This window comes from Arachis hypogaea, chromosome 17, assembly GCF_003086295.3.
Source record: "Arachis hypogaea cultivar Tifrunner chromosome 17, arahy.Tifrunner.gnm2.J5K5, whole genome shotgun sequence".
Taxonomy (NCBI): Eukaryota; Viridiplantae; Streptophyta; class Magnoliopsida; order Fabales; family Fabaceae; genus Arachis; species Arachis hypogaea.
Window position 1 is genome coordinate 128,789,117 of NC_092052.1, and position 13,793 is coordinate 128,802,909.

Consider the following 13,793-nt stretch of genomic DNA (forward strand, 5'->3'; position numbering starts at 1 on the left):
TTCTAGTCTTAACATCATCTCAACATGGCGGTATCATTGCTCTCTGGTAACTACTAATAATAATAGCAATGGTTTCTACTTTCAATGTTTTTAATTTATTTTATTGTCCTAATTGACGAAGAATTAAGAGCAATTCAATTTTAAAAAAATTAAAGTATAGTTTAACTCATCATGTTCAATGTACATTCAAAATTAGTCACTGATCTATCAATGAGACAATGAGTATATGTTTGTGCATATTTATATAAATTTATACATTTTATCAAATAAATAATAATCAATTAGTAGAATAATTAAACTTATATTAAACGAATCATTAAATTTTTTATAATAGTATCATAACAAAAATTTATGAGACGTCGAATATATATTTTTATACACATTAACTGATCAGTGGGTAATTTTTAAATATGCAAATACAATGATTGATAATTAATTAGATAAACTAAAAATCGAATTGTCTATTATAAAATCTCTCACGGCGCAGTTATTCTTTCATTGACGATTTAATGATTTTGGAAAAATTCAGTCTCCTAACCATGAGGAGTCACTAACAAAATCCTGAAACCTAATGTCAACTTCAATTGGCCCCTATTATTAATTTAATATAGCAGGTTTTATTTTTCTGGGTACATGATAAAAAAAAATTAAATACCATAAAAGTATAGGTTAAACATACCATAAAAAAATATTTTAATATTATTTATTATATAAATAAATTTTTTTATATTTTTAATGCATAAAAATAATAAATAAATTAAAACTTTAAGATAGCAAAACCCTAAACATTAAGATACCACAATTTCTACCGTAATAAACTAATATAAGAAGAAAAAAGAGTCTTTCTATTGTTTTTTTGGACATGGGGCCTTTCTCCTCTCCGAACTTATTGGATTCAGGCCCCAACTTAGTCTGGATGAGATTTGGGCTGCATAAGCTTACCAGGACTGTAAAATAAATTAAAAAAAAAAAGACAAAAATAGAGAGTAGCGGTGAGGTGAGGGGCGTTGACGAGAAAGAAAGAATGGAAAATTCAATGAAGAAAAGTCGTGTTGGTGTAATGGTGTCAAAGAAACACAGCAACGCGTATTGAAGTGAGAGAAAAGGCCCATAAGACAATGATGACTTGGTGAAGTGAACGGTGGTGATTCGATGATACGATGAAAGGAGAGACGGTGACTCTGCTGCTTGTGAACCTGGCGGGGATCATGGAGAGGGCCGACGAGTCCCTCCTCCCCGGCGTCTACAAGGAAGTCGGTGAGGCCCTCCACACAGACCCCACCGGCCTCGGATCCCTCACTCTCTTCCGATCCATCGTCCAGTCCTCCTGCTACCCCCTCGCCGCCTACCTCTCCCTCCGCCACAACCGCGCCCACGTCATCGCCATCGGCGCTTTCCTCTGGGCCGCCGCCACCTTCCTCGTGGGCTTCTCCTCCACCTTCTTCCAGGTACTCCCCACCTCTCTTTCCAAGGCGCGTGCTACGTTTTCTCGCATTTAGATATTGAATTAATAATCAATAATAGGTGGCTGTGTCACGAGGGCTTAATGGGATTGGCCTTGCACTCGTTACCCCTGCAATTCAGTCTCTTGTTGCTGACTCAACTCATGACAACAATCGCGGCATGGCTTTTGGATGGCTTCAACTCACCGGCAACATTGGTGCCATTCTTGGTGGCTTCTTCTCCATGTTGATTGCTCCCTTAACCATCATGGGCATCCCTGGTTGGAGAATTTCCTTCCATCTAGTTGGATTCATTAGTGTTCTAGTTGGTGTGCTAGTTTTCCTTTTCGCCAAGGATCCACACTTCTCGGATAATGGTAGCCGTGAACTTGAACTTGAACTTGAAGTTTCTGCGAAAATGCGCCGGAAAGACGCTGCCGGTAGAACATTCTGGTCGGAAGTGAAAAATTTATTTCAGGAAGCCAAGTCGGTTTCCAAGATTTTGTCTTTTCAGATCATTGTTGCGCAGGGTGTCACCGGTTCATTTCCCTGGTCAGCTTTGTCATTTTCACCAATGTGGCTTGAGCTTAGTGGATTTTCCCACCAGAAAACTGCATTTCTCATAGGTTTGTTTGTGGTTTCTTCATCCATTGGGGGTTTGTTTGGAGGCAAGATGGGGGACATACTTTCGAAACGGCTTCCAAACTCTGGAAGGATAATTCTGGCACAAATAAGCTCTGCATCCGCAATCCCCCTTGCAGCAATACTTTTACTGGGGTTGCCACAAAATCCATCTACTATTATACCTCATGGTTTGGTTCTGATCATTGTGGGGTTCTGCATATCTTGGAATGCTCCAGCTGCAAACAAGTAATTTTCCCACTTATTAGGAACTATTGTTTGTGATAATCTTCTGCATAGATTTTGAACTTAGACTCTTAGACAACTTGTTAGGCTTATTGCTTATCCATAGGTCTGATTTATCACAAACTGCATGGACATCAGTCCAATTTTTGCAGAGATAGTTCCAGAGAGATCTCGAACTAGTGTATATGCGATGGATCGATCTTTTGAGTCTATACTATCATCCTTTGCTCCTCCTGCGGTGGGGATTTTGGCTCAACATGTTTATGGGTATAAGCCTATTCCTAAAGGTGCTACGGTATCTCAAGAAATTTTAACAGATAGAGAGAATGCTGCATCACTGGCAAAGGCTTTATATACAGCAATTGGAATTCCAATGGCGCTATGCTGTTTCATATACTCGTTTCTCTATCATGCTTACCCAAGAGACAGGGAACGTGCTAGGATGGAGGCTCTAATAGAATCGGAGTTGCAGGAAATTGAATCACCTAGTTTGCCCTTGGATAGAGAGTTTGAGAAAGAAGGGTTGACTGGTGATTTTGATCATGATGGTGAAGGTAACACATTGCTCCAACGGAGGTTGACATTTGCCGATTGGACAAATAGTTTTCGCAACTCTGCAGCCGGCTGAGGTTGCTAGGTTCAAGAGAGATTGTATATCAGGTTAAAAGAGATTGTATATTTTAGTATAGGCCTTCCATAGTTTTCTCTTCCATATTTTTATATTCTCTTCCTTCCACTTAACTTTGTTGACAAAACTATGATGATTGTGACATATAAATCAAATGCAAAATGAAAGTGAATTATGATGGGTAATCATATTTACATCTAAATCAAGAATTTTGAGATTTACATCTATAATCCACCATGACTTGTTTATGCAGTGGTGCATTCACTCATGACATCTATGGCACATAAGTATGTGACTTATATTAATTTTGCTAAATGGAGCAAATATTATCATGATCTGCTACTTATTTATCAAATGAACTGTGTAAATCCTTCAGTAAGATGTATATAAGGTAGCACAGGAATCAGCACCAGAAAACTCAAACCTTAACTTGGTTTGGTAGCAGAAATCATCACAAAAAATCCATTTCTGATGCATTTAAATCCAACCAGCCCGCAGGCACTGCAGAGTTCTTCAAGTTCACGTTCAGAGAGAAATAAGTTACTTCCGGATACTTGCTTAAAACTCTACAATGAAAAACGAACTGATCCATTATTTAAACTTGCCAGAAACATTTTCTTATGTCCTACGAAAAAATATGAGAAATTTCCTATGTATCATCAGAGGGATTAATCATGAATGAAATAAAGCGCACAAGATTAATGCAATTGAGAATATAACAGTGAGTCTGGTTAGTGGTTACTATCACCGAGGTTACCAATAAATGCAGATACGAGTGTCCCAAGCCAAAAAGATTCTATACCTGACTGAAAGTACTTCTAAATGGGACAACAATGAAAGGCCCATCAATTATTATGGTGGTTGCAACAAAGACACCTCCAGGTCGTAAAACACGACTTATTTCAGCTACCTGCATAATATGGATCATGGAAATTATAGGAAACAATGCAAATAAAGTTAAGGTAACACATCATAGTTTAAATGATTTGCTCCAAGAAATTGTAGATATTCTAACCAAATTAAACACTTCTTTAAAATCCAAATATTAATGAACAACCATTTGCTTACAGCTGCTAAAGGTGAAGGCCAACAGTGGAGAGCTGCACCCGCATGCACTGCATCGACAGAACTTGAAACAAAAGGGAGTCTTGATATGTCTGCTCTAACCAAGGTGATGTTCCTAACAACAGATGCACTACTGAGTTTGTCACATAAACCAAAATGTATAATAAGTATAACTTTGAACTCAAAAGTTGAATAAAAGAAATATAAAATGTATACTCTTTTGGAAAGTTCTCTTCCTGCTGAATGAATTCATAACACTGTTTCAACATGTTTTCTGAGTAGTCTAGAGCAACAACCAAAGAAAACCATCCACTCTTTGCAAATAATCTTGAAAATAATCCACTTGCACAACTAGCATCGATGATATTTCCACCCAATACTGGCTTTAAGAACTCCTTCATTAGTTCAAACTGCAATAAAATTCAATAACATGCATGATTATATGAGGTAAATTACAGTAGCCATGCATCAGCATTGCTTTGGAAGTACATATGACATGCATGGTGAAGAAGGCAGATCTCAATATAAATCTAAAGAACTTGGTGATCTACAACACAGAGCAATTATATAAATGGTAGAAATGTGAATGACAAGGTAAATATGAATTATTCTTCTCATCAACGTCCACAAAGTAAATATGACAAACTTAATGATCAAGATTTCAGGACATCAGCATTAGCTAAGTTTAGGTTTAGAGGTGCTAATTTGGTTCTGGCAGTGGCAGTAATTTCTTGCATAGTTGGATGAGCTTGTGAAAGCAGCAAAACTTATTTTAAACTGATTTTGCTAAGCACATATTTCCAGCTTATGACAAATTACCTCAAAATTTTTGTCTTATTAGTTGCTTAGCATACAAATTGACTTTGAGTTTGAGCCGTTATTAAACACTTATCAGACTGTTTGTTTGATGGATGCTCCTCAAAACTCTAAAAGTCACCAATATAATGTCATATATGAAGAATCATTATTGTTGCAATTGCACACAATCTTATGCAAGAAGCGGAAGAACAAATAATGATAAATAAGAAACCAATATAAATTTGGAATACAGTCAAGTTGAAGAACAAAAAGATTTGATTCACCTCTTTCTCAGGACCTGGATAACCACCCCATACAAAACTTTGGCGCCAGCCTCTCTCATAGAGAGCTGATATCAATGGCAACCTGGTTCAGAACACAATCATTGTCAAATTATACCACTGTATTTTACTTTATTGATGTGCATATGTTAGCTTAGAAAAGATCATAATATATCAAGAAAGAAGAGATAAAAGTTGGATACCTGAAAAACTCTGTGGTAAATGGCATAGGTTCACCATAGCTTTTGGCTCCGGTTGTTACCGTGAGGTCTAGATGCGTTTGGTTTCCAACATATGTTTTCTTACACGTTCCACATTGTAAACTAGACCCAGCTATAGCATCTCTGAATCAAATTACCCAATCAAGAAACAGCAGAGGTTATGTTAAGCTTACAGTGTACTCATTTTGCAGAATCGAACCAACTCTTTCGTCATCTTCCATTTGATTGAATTTCAATATCACTCACATTTCATTCAATGGTCCACGATGAATAAATTGGCATACTGTTTCAACACATAGTAGTAATAATAATAATACAGCAAACATTTCTCGAACCTAGAACTTACTATGGTTACGAACTTACGATACTTACTATCTGATTATAAGAAGAAAAGAAGAAAATCAATCAAAAATCAAAATATAGAAGCAAATTAGAAGTTCATCATCGGTAATCACAATCATAATTCAAAGATGGATTTGTATTAATGAGATGAACTCACACTGATAAGGAAGGATGACTAGTCCAATTCAAGGAGTCGTAACAAACCGGACAAGCCAATAAGTTGCTGCTGTGCTTCACTTCGTTCTCCTTCTCCTTCTCCTTCTCTGCAACGATGGAATCCTGAACTCACAAAATTACGCTCCACGTATTATTGAATAATAAACTATATATACACAAACAAACAAAAAAGTATAACAAATGAAATTGTTTGTTGAATTAGTGAAAGAAGAAGAAGAAGAAGCGCTACGGTTGGGTTGGTGTCGACGAAAGTAGCAGTGGAAGAAGGAGAAGAAGAAGCAGAGGCAGCTCGAAGGCGAAAGTTGGTGGGAGAGAAAGCAACAGAGATGAAGAAGAGGCGCGTGGAGCGGTTGAGCGAAGGAGAGAGCGTGAGGTTAGAGAATAATGAGGTGTTACCGATAACTGCCATCGCTGGGGGCATTGTTGCCGTTGAGTTGAGCAGCTTCGAAGAAGTGGACCGTGACTGTCTCCCGTGCTATGGATTACCACTACCAGAAAACTCTCTTTTCCTTTTAAAACTCTTCTAGTCCTCTATCTTCGCTTGATATTATATATTATTTTATGAAAAAATAAAAATAAACCATCGTGATAATTATTTCGAAACACAATAAAATTCTCAATAAAAAAAAAAACTTTTTTATGACATTAATTAGTCTGTTATTAATATTTTTTTATTAATGGATTAAATTTTTAAATGTTGATTTGTTCGTTAAGAATCAACTAAGATTGATAAATTTTCTTTTGTTGAGAGTCTTACTGTCTTTTTGAAGAGAATTGTTAATGTCGTTTAAACTTTTTATATTTTTTGTTATTATTTTTAAATACTTTAGTTAAATTTACAGTGTAAAACTAAAAAATATTAGTGATTTTTAAATTATTTTTACCTATAAAAATTAAATAGAGAATATATTAGTGATTAACAGATCACATAAGTATGTTTTGAAGAGAGATCATTGACAAAAAAATGAATCAGTTCCACTAAATTAATTATCAAGAGTCAAATTTGTTAGGGACCTCAAAGTCCTTAAAAAAAATTATCAAGAGTCAGAATGAATATTCACACGAAAAAAATGATGTTTGTATTATATTTGTTTACGTAAAATTTTTATTTTTTCTTATTTTTTATCGATGATTTTTAATATAAAAAATTAGAAGATTTTAGAAAAAAAAAAATCGGTTACATATAACATTCCTTTTATTATTCTTCAAGTTGGAAAATAATAAAAAGGAATCAACTACTTTTTTTTTGGGTGTCTTCAGAAAAAATCAACAACTACTAGACAGAACTCTTCAAATTGATAAATTAAAGGGAAGGACCAATAACAACAACTAATTAATATAAAAGAGACCAATTATATTGTTATTATTAAAAAGGAGTTATTTAAATAAAATTTATATAGAAGGATCAAAATATTGTTTTAAAAAGGCAATCATGTCATTAATTAATTTTTAGTCTAATTTTTTTATATATAAAAATATTTTTTAATACGAAAAAAAAGCTTCAGTTTATTATTATTTTTATCCCAATTTTTCTTCACGACGGAAAAGATATCACATATCAGAATTATTTAATAAGAACAATGCAAACAATAAGCATAATCTTAATGCAACTAATGACAATACCACCAAAGCATCGATGAAAATGAATTTGTACAAGGAGAATTGTTGCTACACTCTTTAGATTAGGCCGTCACACAAAAGCTCAATTCTGCAACTCCGCAACCAGACGGAAATCTCTCTTTTTCTCTCCCAATTAAGTGTGAAAATGAGTTAAGTCGAGTGGAATTTTAATTTTAACGAGTCTTACTCATATTATAAATAGTTGATTTAAATTTATGTCTATTATTTTTTTATAGGCCTTTTTATTAAACTAGAACTTTACCTATTTAAAATTCGACAAGTTTACGAATCTATTTAAAAAGCGTATTTCGTTAATTTTTTGTTGAAGAGAGAGTTCAACATTCAAGTGGAGCAAACAAACAAAAGTAAAATAAAATAATTTCTACGTCATCTCTGGTATAGCCATCAATAACATGAACTATTTACAACACCACTCCTCAGCATATGAAAAAGTTTGAGCTACACAATCTACAATTTCTGTTGTCTTTCTCTGGAAAATGACACGATTCTATTGTAACCAAATATTCCATATAGTTGAGAAGAAACCAAGTAGCCAACACTTTTGCGTAGCTCTTTACTCAGCGGCATGGACCTCCAGCTCTCAAAGTGTTCTTTCAAGGTACCAGGTACAATTCACGTCTGTCCAAACTCTGAAATCCAAGCACACCACACCTGCCAAGAGTACTCACAAGTAACAAATAAGTGTTGAATATTTTCTACTTCGTTGTTACACAACACGCACAAATTATTATTTTGTTGTAGCAGTCCAGCCTACTTAGCTGATCTTTTGTATTTACTCGACCTACCAATACAAACCAAGTGAACAACTCCACTCGAGGTGGAACTAGGCCTTTCCAAATGTTCTTTGTGAATCTGTATCTCAGGAGCTCCTCATCCAAAGACAATAAATATTAAAACTCAAAATAATACACTTAAAAAAATTAAATTGACAATAAATATATTTTAAAATTTATAATTCATAATTTGTAAAGAATAATTTATTTATATATGAGTAAACTACCATTTGTACCCACGAAAGTTGAAAACGCTGACATATCTACCCATAGAAAAAAGAAATTACCATTTGTACCCATAAAACATGAATTTCGCACCAAACACTAAAAAATTATCTAAAAACCCCAAAATACCCTTATCATTACCACTGCTACCATCATCCCCCATCTCTCTCTTTGGTCACATGAACACTCTCTGATCTAACCTCCATTTCTCTGCCACAAACCACCTCTGCCACAAACCACTTCATTGTCACTCCTTCATCACCATAACCTTCACCTTTGGAGGAATCAAAATCAACCCAGAGAGGAATTTGAAATGGATGACGATGGGTGAGAGTCAAAATTGGATCTTGGTTTCAGCTGAATCTGAAGCTGTTTGAGAGAACAAAACATTGAAAAGGGTGTCATGGAGAAAGCTAATAGAAATAGGGCAAACAAGAACACAGATCCAAGGTGAGAAGAGAGTGAGGAGAGAGGATCAAATCTGAACAATTAAACACAGAAGCCTCATGTATTAATTTGGATTCACTTTTTCTGGGGGAAAAGAAAAATGGTGAAAGAGACAGAAAGAGAGAGAGAGAGCTCACCGCGATTTTGGTTCGCAAAGGGGACCGCGGTGGCGGCGGCTGGCGCAGTGGCCCATCAGGGGCACTGGTTCGGTGATGAGGAGAAGGTAGTCCCGGTAGGTGAGGGTGGTCGGCGGTGAAAAGAGGAGAAGGGGGCACTGCGGCTCTAGGGTTGCTAGCGACGGCGAAACAGGGGCGGAGTGGGAGCGAAGGTCCTCTGGTCGGCAAGACCGAGACAGGGAAAGAGAGAAGGAGGGGTGGTCACTGACAAGGGTCTCTAACGCGGTAGGCTCTGATTTGAGGCCGATGGTGATGGTGGCGAGGAGAAGCTGGCGCGGTGCTCTTGGGCTGGCGGAGGTCCGCGACGTTGCTAGCGGAGAAGGGTGAACGATGATGAGAAGGGTGAGACGGTAGTTTGTGGTTGATGCTGAGATTGAGTGGCTGTGAACATTGAGAGAGAGAGAGGAGGGAGGTGGCTGTGAACATTGAGAGAGAGAGAGAGGAGGGAGGAAGGAGATGATAGTGTGGAGAGGAGGGTAATTTAGGGATTTTAGATAATTTTTTAGGGTTTGGATAATTTTGCCTGTAAAAACAATTTTTTATGGGCACAAATGGTAATTTCTTTTTTCTATGGGTAGATATGTCAGCGTTTTCAACTTTCGTGGGTACAAATGGTAATTTATTCTTTATATATTAATTATTAGTTACATATCACAATCATATTACAATTCATAATTTTTTTTAACAAAAAAGTTACAATATTAACTAATCTTAATTATTGATACTTTTTTTATTTTGTTTTGTGTTTAATATAAATGAAACTAAAAATAATTTATTTTTACAAAAAAATATTTTAACGAATAAATCTAACGAATTTTGTAGATTTTTTTAACTAATAGACTTTTTAAAAAGTCTAACATAATCTGTTTAATAAAATAAGTCGAGTCAAACCAAATCTAAAACGAATTGAACTATGAACTCCCGCCGAATAGTCCGGTCCACTTCCATCTTTACTCACAACTAAATCCTGTTAATGGTCTATTTTTAAGTATTCGTGACTAAATTATAATAACAATGGTTAGAATAAATCTCATAAATAATAGTATTGATAGTGTTCGAGGAGTAATACCTGAAATATTACCGCATTAATAAAAGAATAATATAAAATTTAGTGTTATTAAATTTAGAAATTTAAGATTTTAAAAATACTCATTTAATGTTAAAGATTAATTTAGAGTATTATTGTGCATGTAATAATTTATTGATCAGTAACAAATACTTAAATAAAATTTAAATCTATAATAAATTAGTCTTTATCCTGTCAAATTGAATGACTGTAAAAAGCTAAAAAATTTTAAATATTATTATTTATTTAAAATAATAATTTAATTTTTTTTCTTTAAATTTTATTTAAATATAATTTTTTAAATAATTTCGATGTAATTAATCTTTTTGAATAATTAACTCTTGCTAGTGATTCTTATTAGGGTTAATTTTTCCTATAGTAAACAATAACAAGTTGAATAACAATACTAGTTGTAAGTTTCCCAAAAAATAAAAAATAAAAATACTAGTTGTACTGTACGTATAGTTTGTGTTTGAAAGGATAAATGCCGTAAAGTAATTAGGGTTTTTCCTTATTTTATTTTTTTATAAGGAATAAAAATTATTTTATATTAACCTGCTCTAACATTTAGATGACACTATAAGTACTCAATAAATTTATATTTTATAAAATGAAATATGGTCATTTTGTATATTACATGAAAGATGGCACTAACCTTTCTTATAAAATACCATAAAAACTATATCGATGTGTTTAGAAAAAAAAATTTGGAATTTATTAGTTGAATTTTGTATTAATTATTATGTTTAAAATAAACTATAAAATAATAATTGATTCAATTAAAAATAATTTTTTATGTTTGAAATGAGTAACAATTAAATTGATTATTTAAGTTTAAAATATTTTATTTTTATTACGTATTCTCTAATAATTTCATAACAATCCATTATCATTGTCAAACCACCATGTGCTTTAATTTTGTCTGATCACCACCACCTTCTTAGTCTCTAAGACTGCGTTTGTTTCTGAGAACAGAACAGATAGGATGAGAATAGAATAAAACAAAATATTCTTGTATTTTATTTAGTGATAAATTAAAATAAATTATGAAAATTCAATTTATTCTTATTTTTTTTCATTCAAAAAATTTAAGATAAAAAATATAATAATAAAAAATATAATTATAAAAAATCAATAAGAATAATGAAAAAAAATAAAAAATAAATTGTGTCATTTGTTAGTGTTTCTGTGTCCTTCGTTAGTGTTTCTGTGTCCTTCCTGTCAAGATGGACACAAAATATACTAATTCAGTGTCGCTAGACACATTGTCTCTGTCCATGTCTCTTCTATCAAATGCGATTTTGTGTCTCTGTATCCCTGTCTCAGTGTCCTGTCTCTATAAACAAACACAGCCTAAACTCTCTCTTTAAATTAGTGTCTAAAGAACAAATTATTCTCTTTATTTTTTAAATTTAAATTAATCAAATTCAATTACAACCAAATTCTATAAAAAATAATATTTAGAGAAATTGAAATGACAAATAAAATAAACTCATGAGATTTCTAACTCAAGTCAATTCTCATTTTTTTCTAATTTCATATAAATTAATTGATTTACAAATCAAATCAATTCTATGTTAGATCTATTTATGGATAATACATATATTAATTATAATATTAAATTAAGTTATTTCACATTAAATAACTTATATAACAATGATCTTATTTATTGTCATAAATGCTGAATTGAATAAGTCATTATTACTCTTAATTTAGAATTAAATGAGAATAAAATTAGATATACTATGATGTTAGAATGTAACAAGTATCCAACTCAAATATAAATAGTAACTTCAGGGTTTTTGTCTATAACACATCAAAGTCACCTTTGTGACTCTTTTCTCATCAAACGAGTTACAATATATTTTAGCTCTTTAAAATTATATTAGTTTGCAAAAATTACATTGAAATTTGATTATAAAATATTTTTCTAATATGTTTCACAATTTGGTACATTTTTTAAATATTTAAATAAATAAGCATCTGCCCGTCTAGCTCAGTTGGTAGAGCGCAAGGCTCTTAACCTTGTGGTCGTGGGTTCGAGCCCCACGGTGGGTGTTTTATATTTTAACTTTCTCCTTTAATATTTTATTCTATTAGGTGTAGTGGACATTGCAGCAGGTGCTTTGTTTGATCTTACACTTTAATGTTTGATTTGTGCTTGGTGAGTTGGGCTATTCAAAGGTTCTCCTTGTCATCTTCATTCATCTTCCTGCCGACACACAAATTATTATATCAAAACCCCTTAGACCTGACCCCATCACATACCAAAACCCATCATCAATTGATTTTCTTAACACTTAACACCATCCACTTTTTATTCTGATTCAATCTAATCTTCAATCATTACTACACTGAATTAATGTTTAGCTATGAATCCAATCCTCACCAAATCTTATTTATTGCTTTTAAATTACAATAATACACAATTCATTGCAAATGAACTTCACGTTTGCTACTACTCCTATTGAAAATGAACCTACCACAAATACACATTGACAATACGATAATAATTAAGCATTATGGTTTTGAAGAAAATTGAAGGATGATTAGTTAAACACTGGTGTATAGTGTATATATAAATTCAAAACATGGTGGACCACAAGCAAGCAACAACACCTTATTTCTAATGCTTAATAGGTTGTTTGGTCACCCATCTCTATATTGAAATTATATTATTATTATTCATTCAAGTCCTTGGTAATCCAACCTTATTACTCATTAAAGAGTGAATACCCATCCGGCCCTGACAATTATCTCGAAAGGACAACGAGGTTTTCAAGAAAAAAAACATCAAATTCGGTATCTGATAATTTTTTTTGGAACTAATTAGTTTCTGTGCCAAAAAAAATAACATTGATTTTTTTTTTGCACAGAGACCTAGTTGTTCTTTCGAGGTAATTGTCAGGAATCGGGTTGAATTTTTTCTTGTTGTCTTTCGAGATAATTGTAGAGGCTGATTTAGATTTTTTTCTCCTCATTTAAATATTCAATTCTGATGGAGTTCATTTTTCAATTTCTTGTATTCTCTCCTCCAAGTAATGTACAAGGATTGAGTGGATTATTAGGTATAAAGAGTGTATAAATATATTAAGAAGTGTAATAATATTTGGTTTGCTTGATTGATGGAGAATATCAATGGACAATAATAAATCAATATACATGTCAGCTATAAAAACTGTAATACAAAATTAGCATTATTCCAAGAACTTTATTTGAGCACGTCAAACTAAATTAGTAAATTACAAAACACTTTTTTTTTAAATAAATAAAAATACCACCTTATCCAAGAATGCTGAACTTGTTTATCCGTTGGTCGGTGTAACGTTTTATTCTGAATGACGTGCCATTGTCACAACTCACAATAGAGCTCTCTTTTAAATTTTGAGGCCATGTATACATGTGACCAAGCTTTAACATGATACAGACTTTTCATATTGGATCAATGCATAAGAAAATTTTTGAAGTATTGTGAAAATATTAGGGCTTCACAACTAGTTTTAGTTATTTGTGTTTATTTTATGATTGGCATTGACAGCTAAAATTATTAAAATATAAAGTTTAGTAGTTAACTATTTTTTTAGAACTGATAAATGGAAAGAGTGAATTCATGAGTTTTCGATATTTTAATCAAAGTTTTCACT

General features: G+C 33.0%; 2 protein-coding genes and 1 non-coding gene across 4 annotated transcripts; 2 read left to right on the plus strand and 1 right to left on the minus strand.

The window, feature by feature from the left end:
* The first annotated feature begins 725 nt into the window (after positions 1-725).
* Positions 726-3,139, plus strand: LOC112764194 (uncharacterized). Its single transcript, XM_025809736.3, has 3 exons — positions 726-1,448; positions 1,525-2,312; positions 2,448-3,139. The coding sequence occupies exons 1-3, from the start codon at positions 1,161-1,163 to the stop codon at positions 2,935-2,937; spliced, it is 1,566 nt and encodes a 521-aa protein (XP_025665521.1). The 5' UTR covers positions 726-1,160; the 3' UTR covers positions 2,938-3,139.
* On the minus strand, positions 3,100-6,364 carry LOC112764196 (uncharacterized methyltransferase At1g78140, chloroplastic). 2 transcript variants are annotated; one of them, XM_025809738.2, is made up of 8 exons: positions 6,051-6,364; positions 5,802-5,923; positions 5,285-5,425; positions 5,085-5,166; positions 4,219-4,412; positions 4,006-4,117; positions 3,740-3,847; positions 3,100-3,503 (listed from the first exon to the last, which is right to left on the minus strand). In XM_025809738.2, the coding sequence occupies exons 1-8, from the start codon at positions 6,240-6,242 to the stop codon at positions 3,363-3,365; spliced, it is 1,092 nt and encodes a 363-aa protein (XP_025665523.1). In that variant the 5' UTR covers positions 6,243-6,364; the 3' UTR covers positions 3,100-3,362. The 2 variants fall into 2 exon arrangements, with proteins under 2 accessions (XP_025665523.1, XP_025665522.1); XM_025809737.3 differs by having other exon boundaries at positions 4,006-4,132; positions 6,051-6,354.
* Positions 6,365-12,134: 5,770 nt separating this feature from the next.
* TRNAK-CUU (transfer RNA lysine (anticodon CUU)) lies at positions 12,135-12,207 on the plus strand. Its single transcript has one exon. It is a non-coding gene; the product is annotated as a tRNA-Lys (tRNA).
* The last annotated feature ends 1,586 nt before the right edge of the window (positions 12,208-13,793 follow it).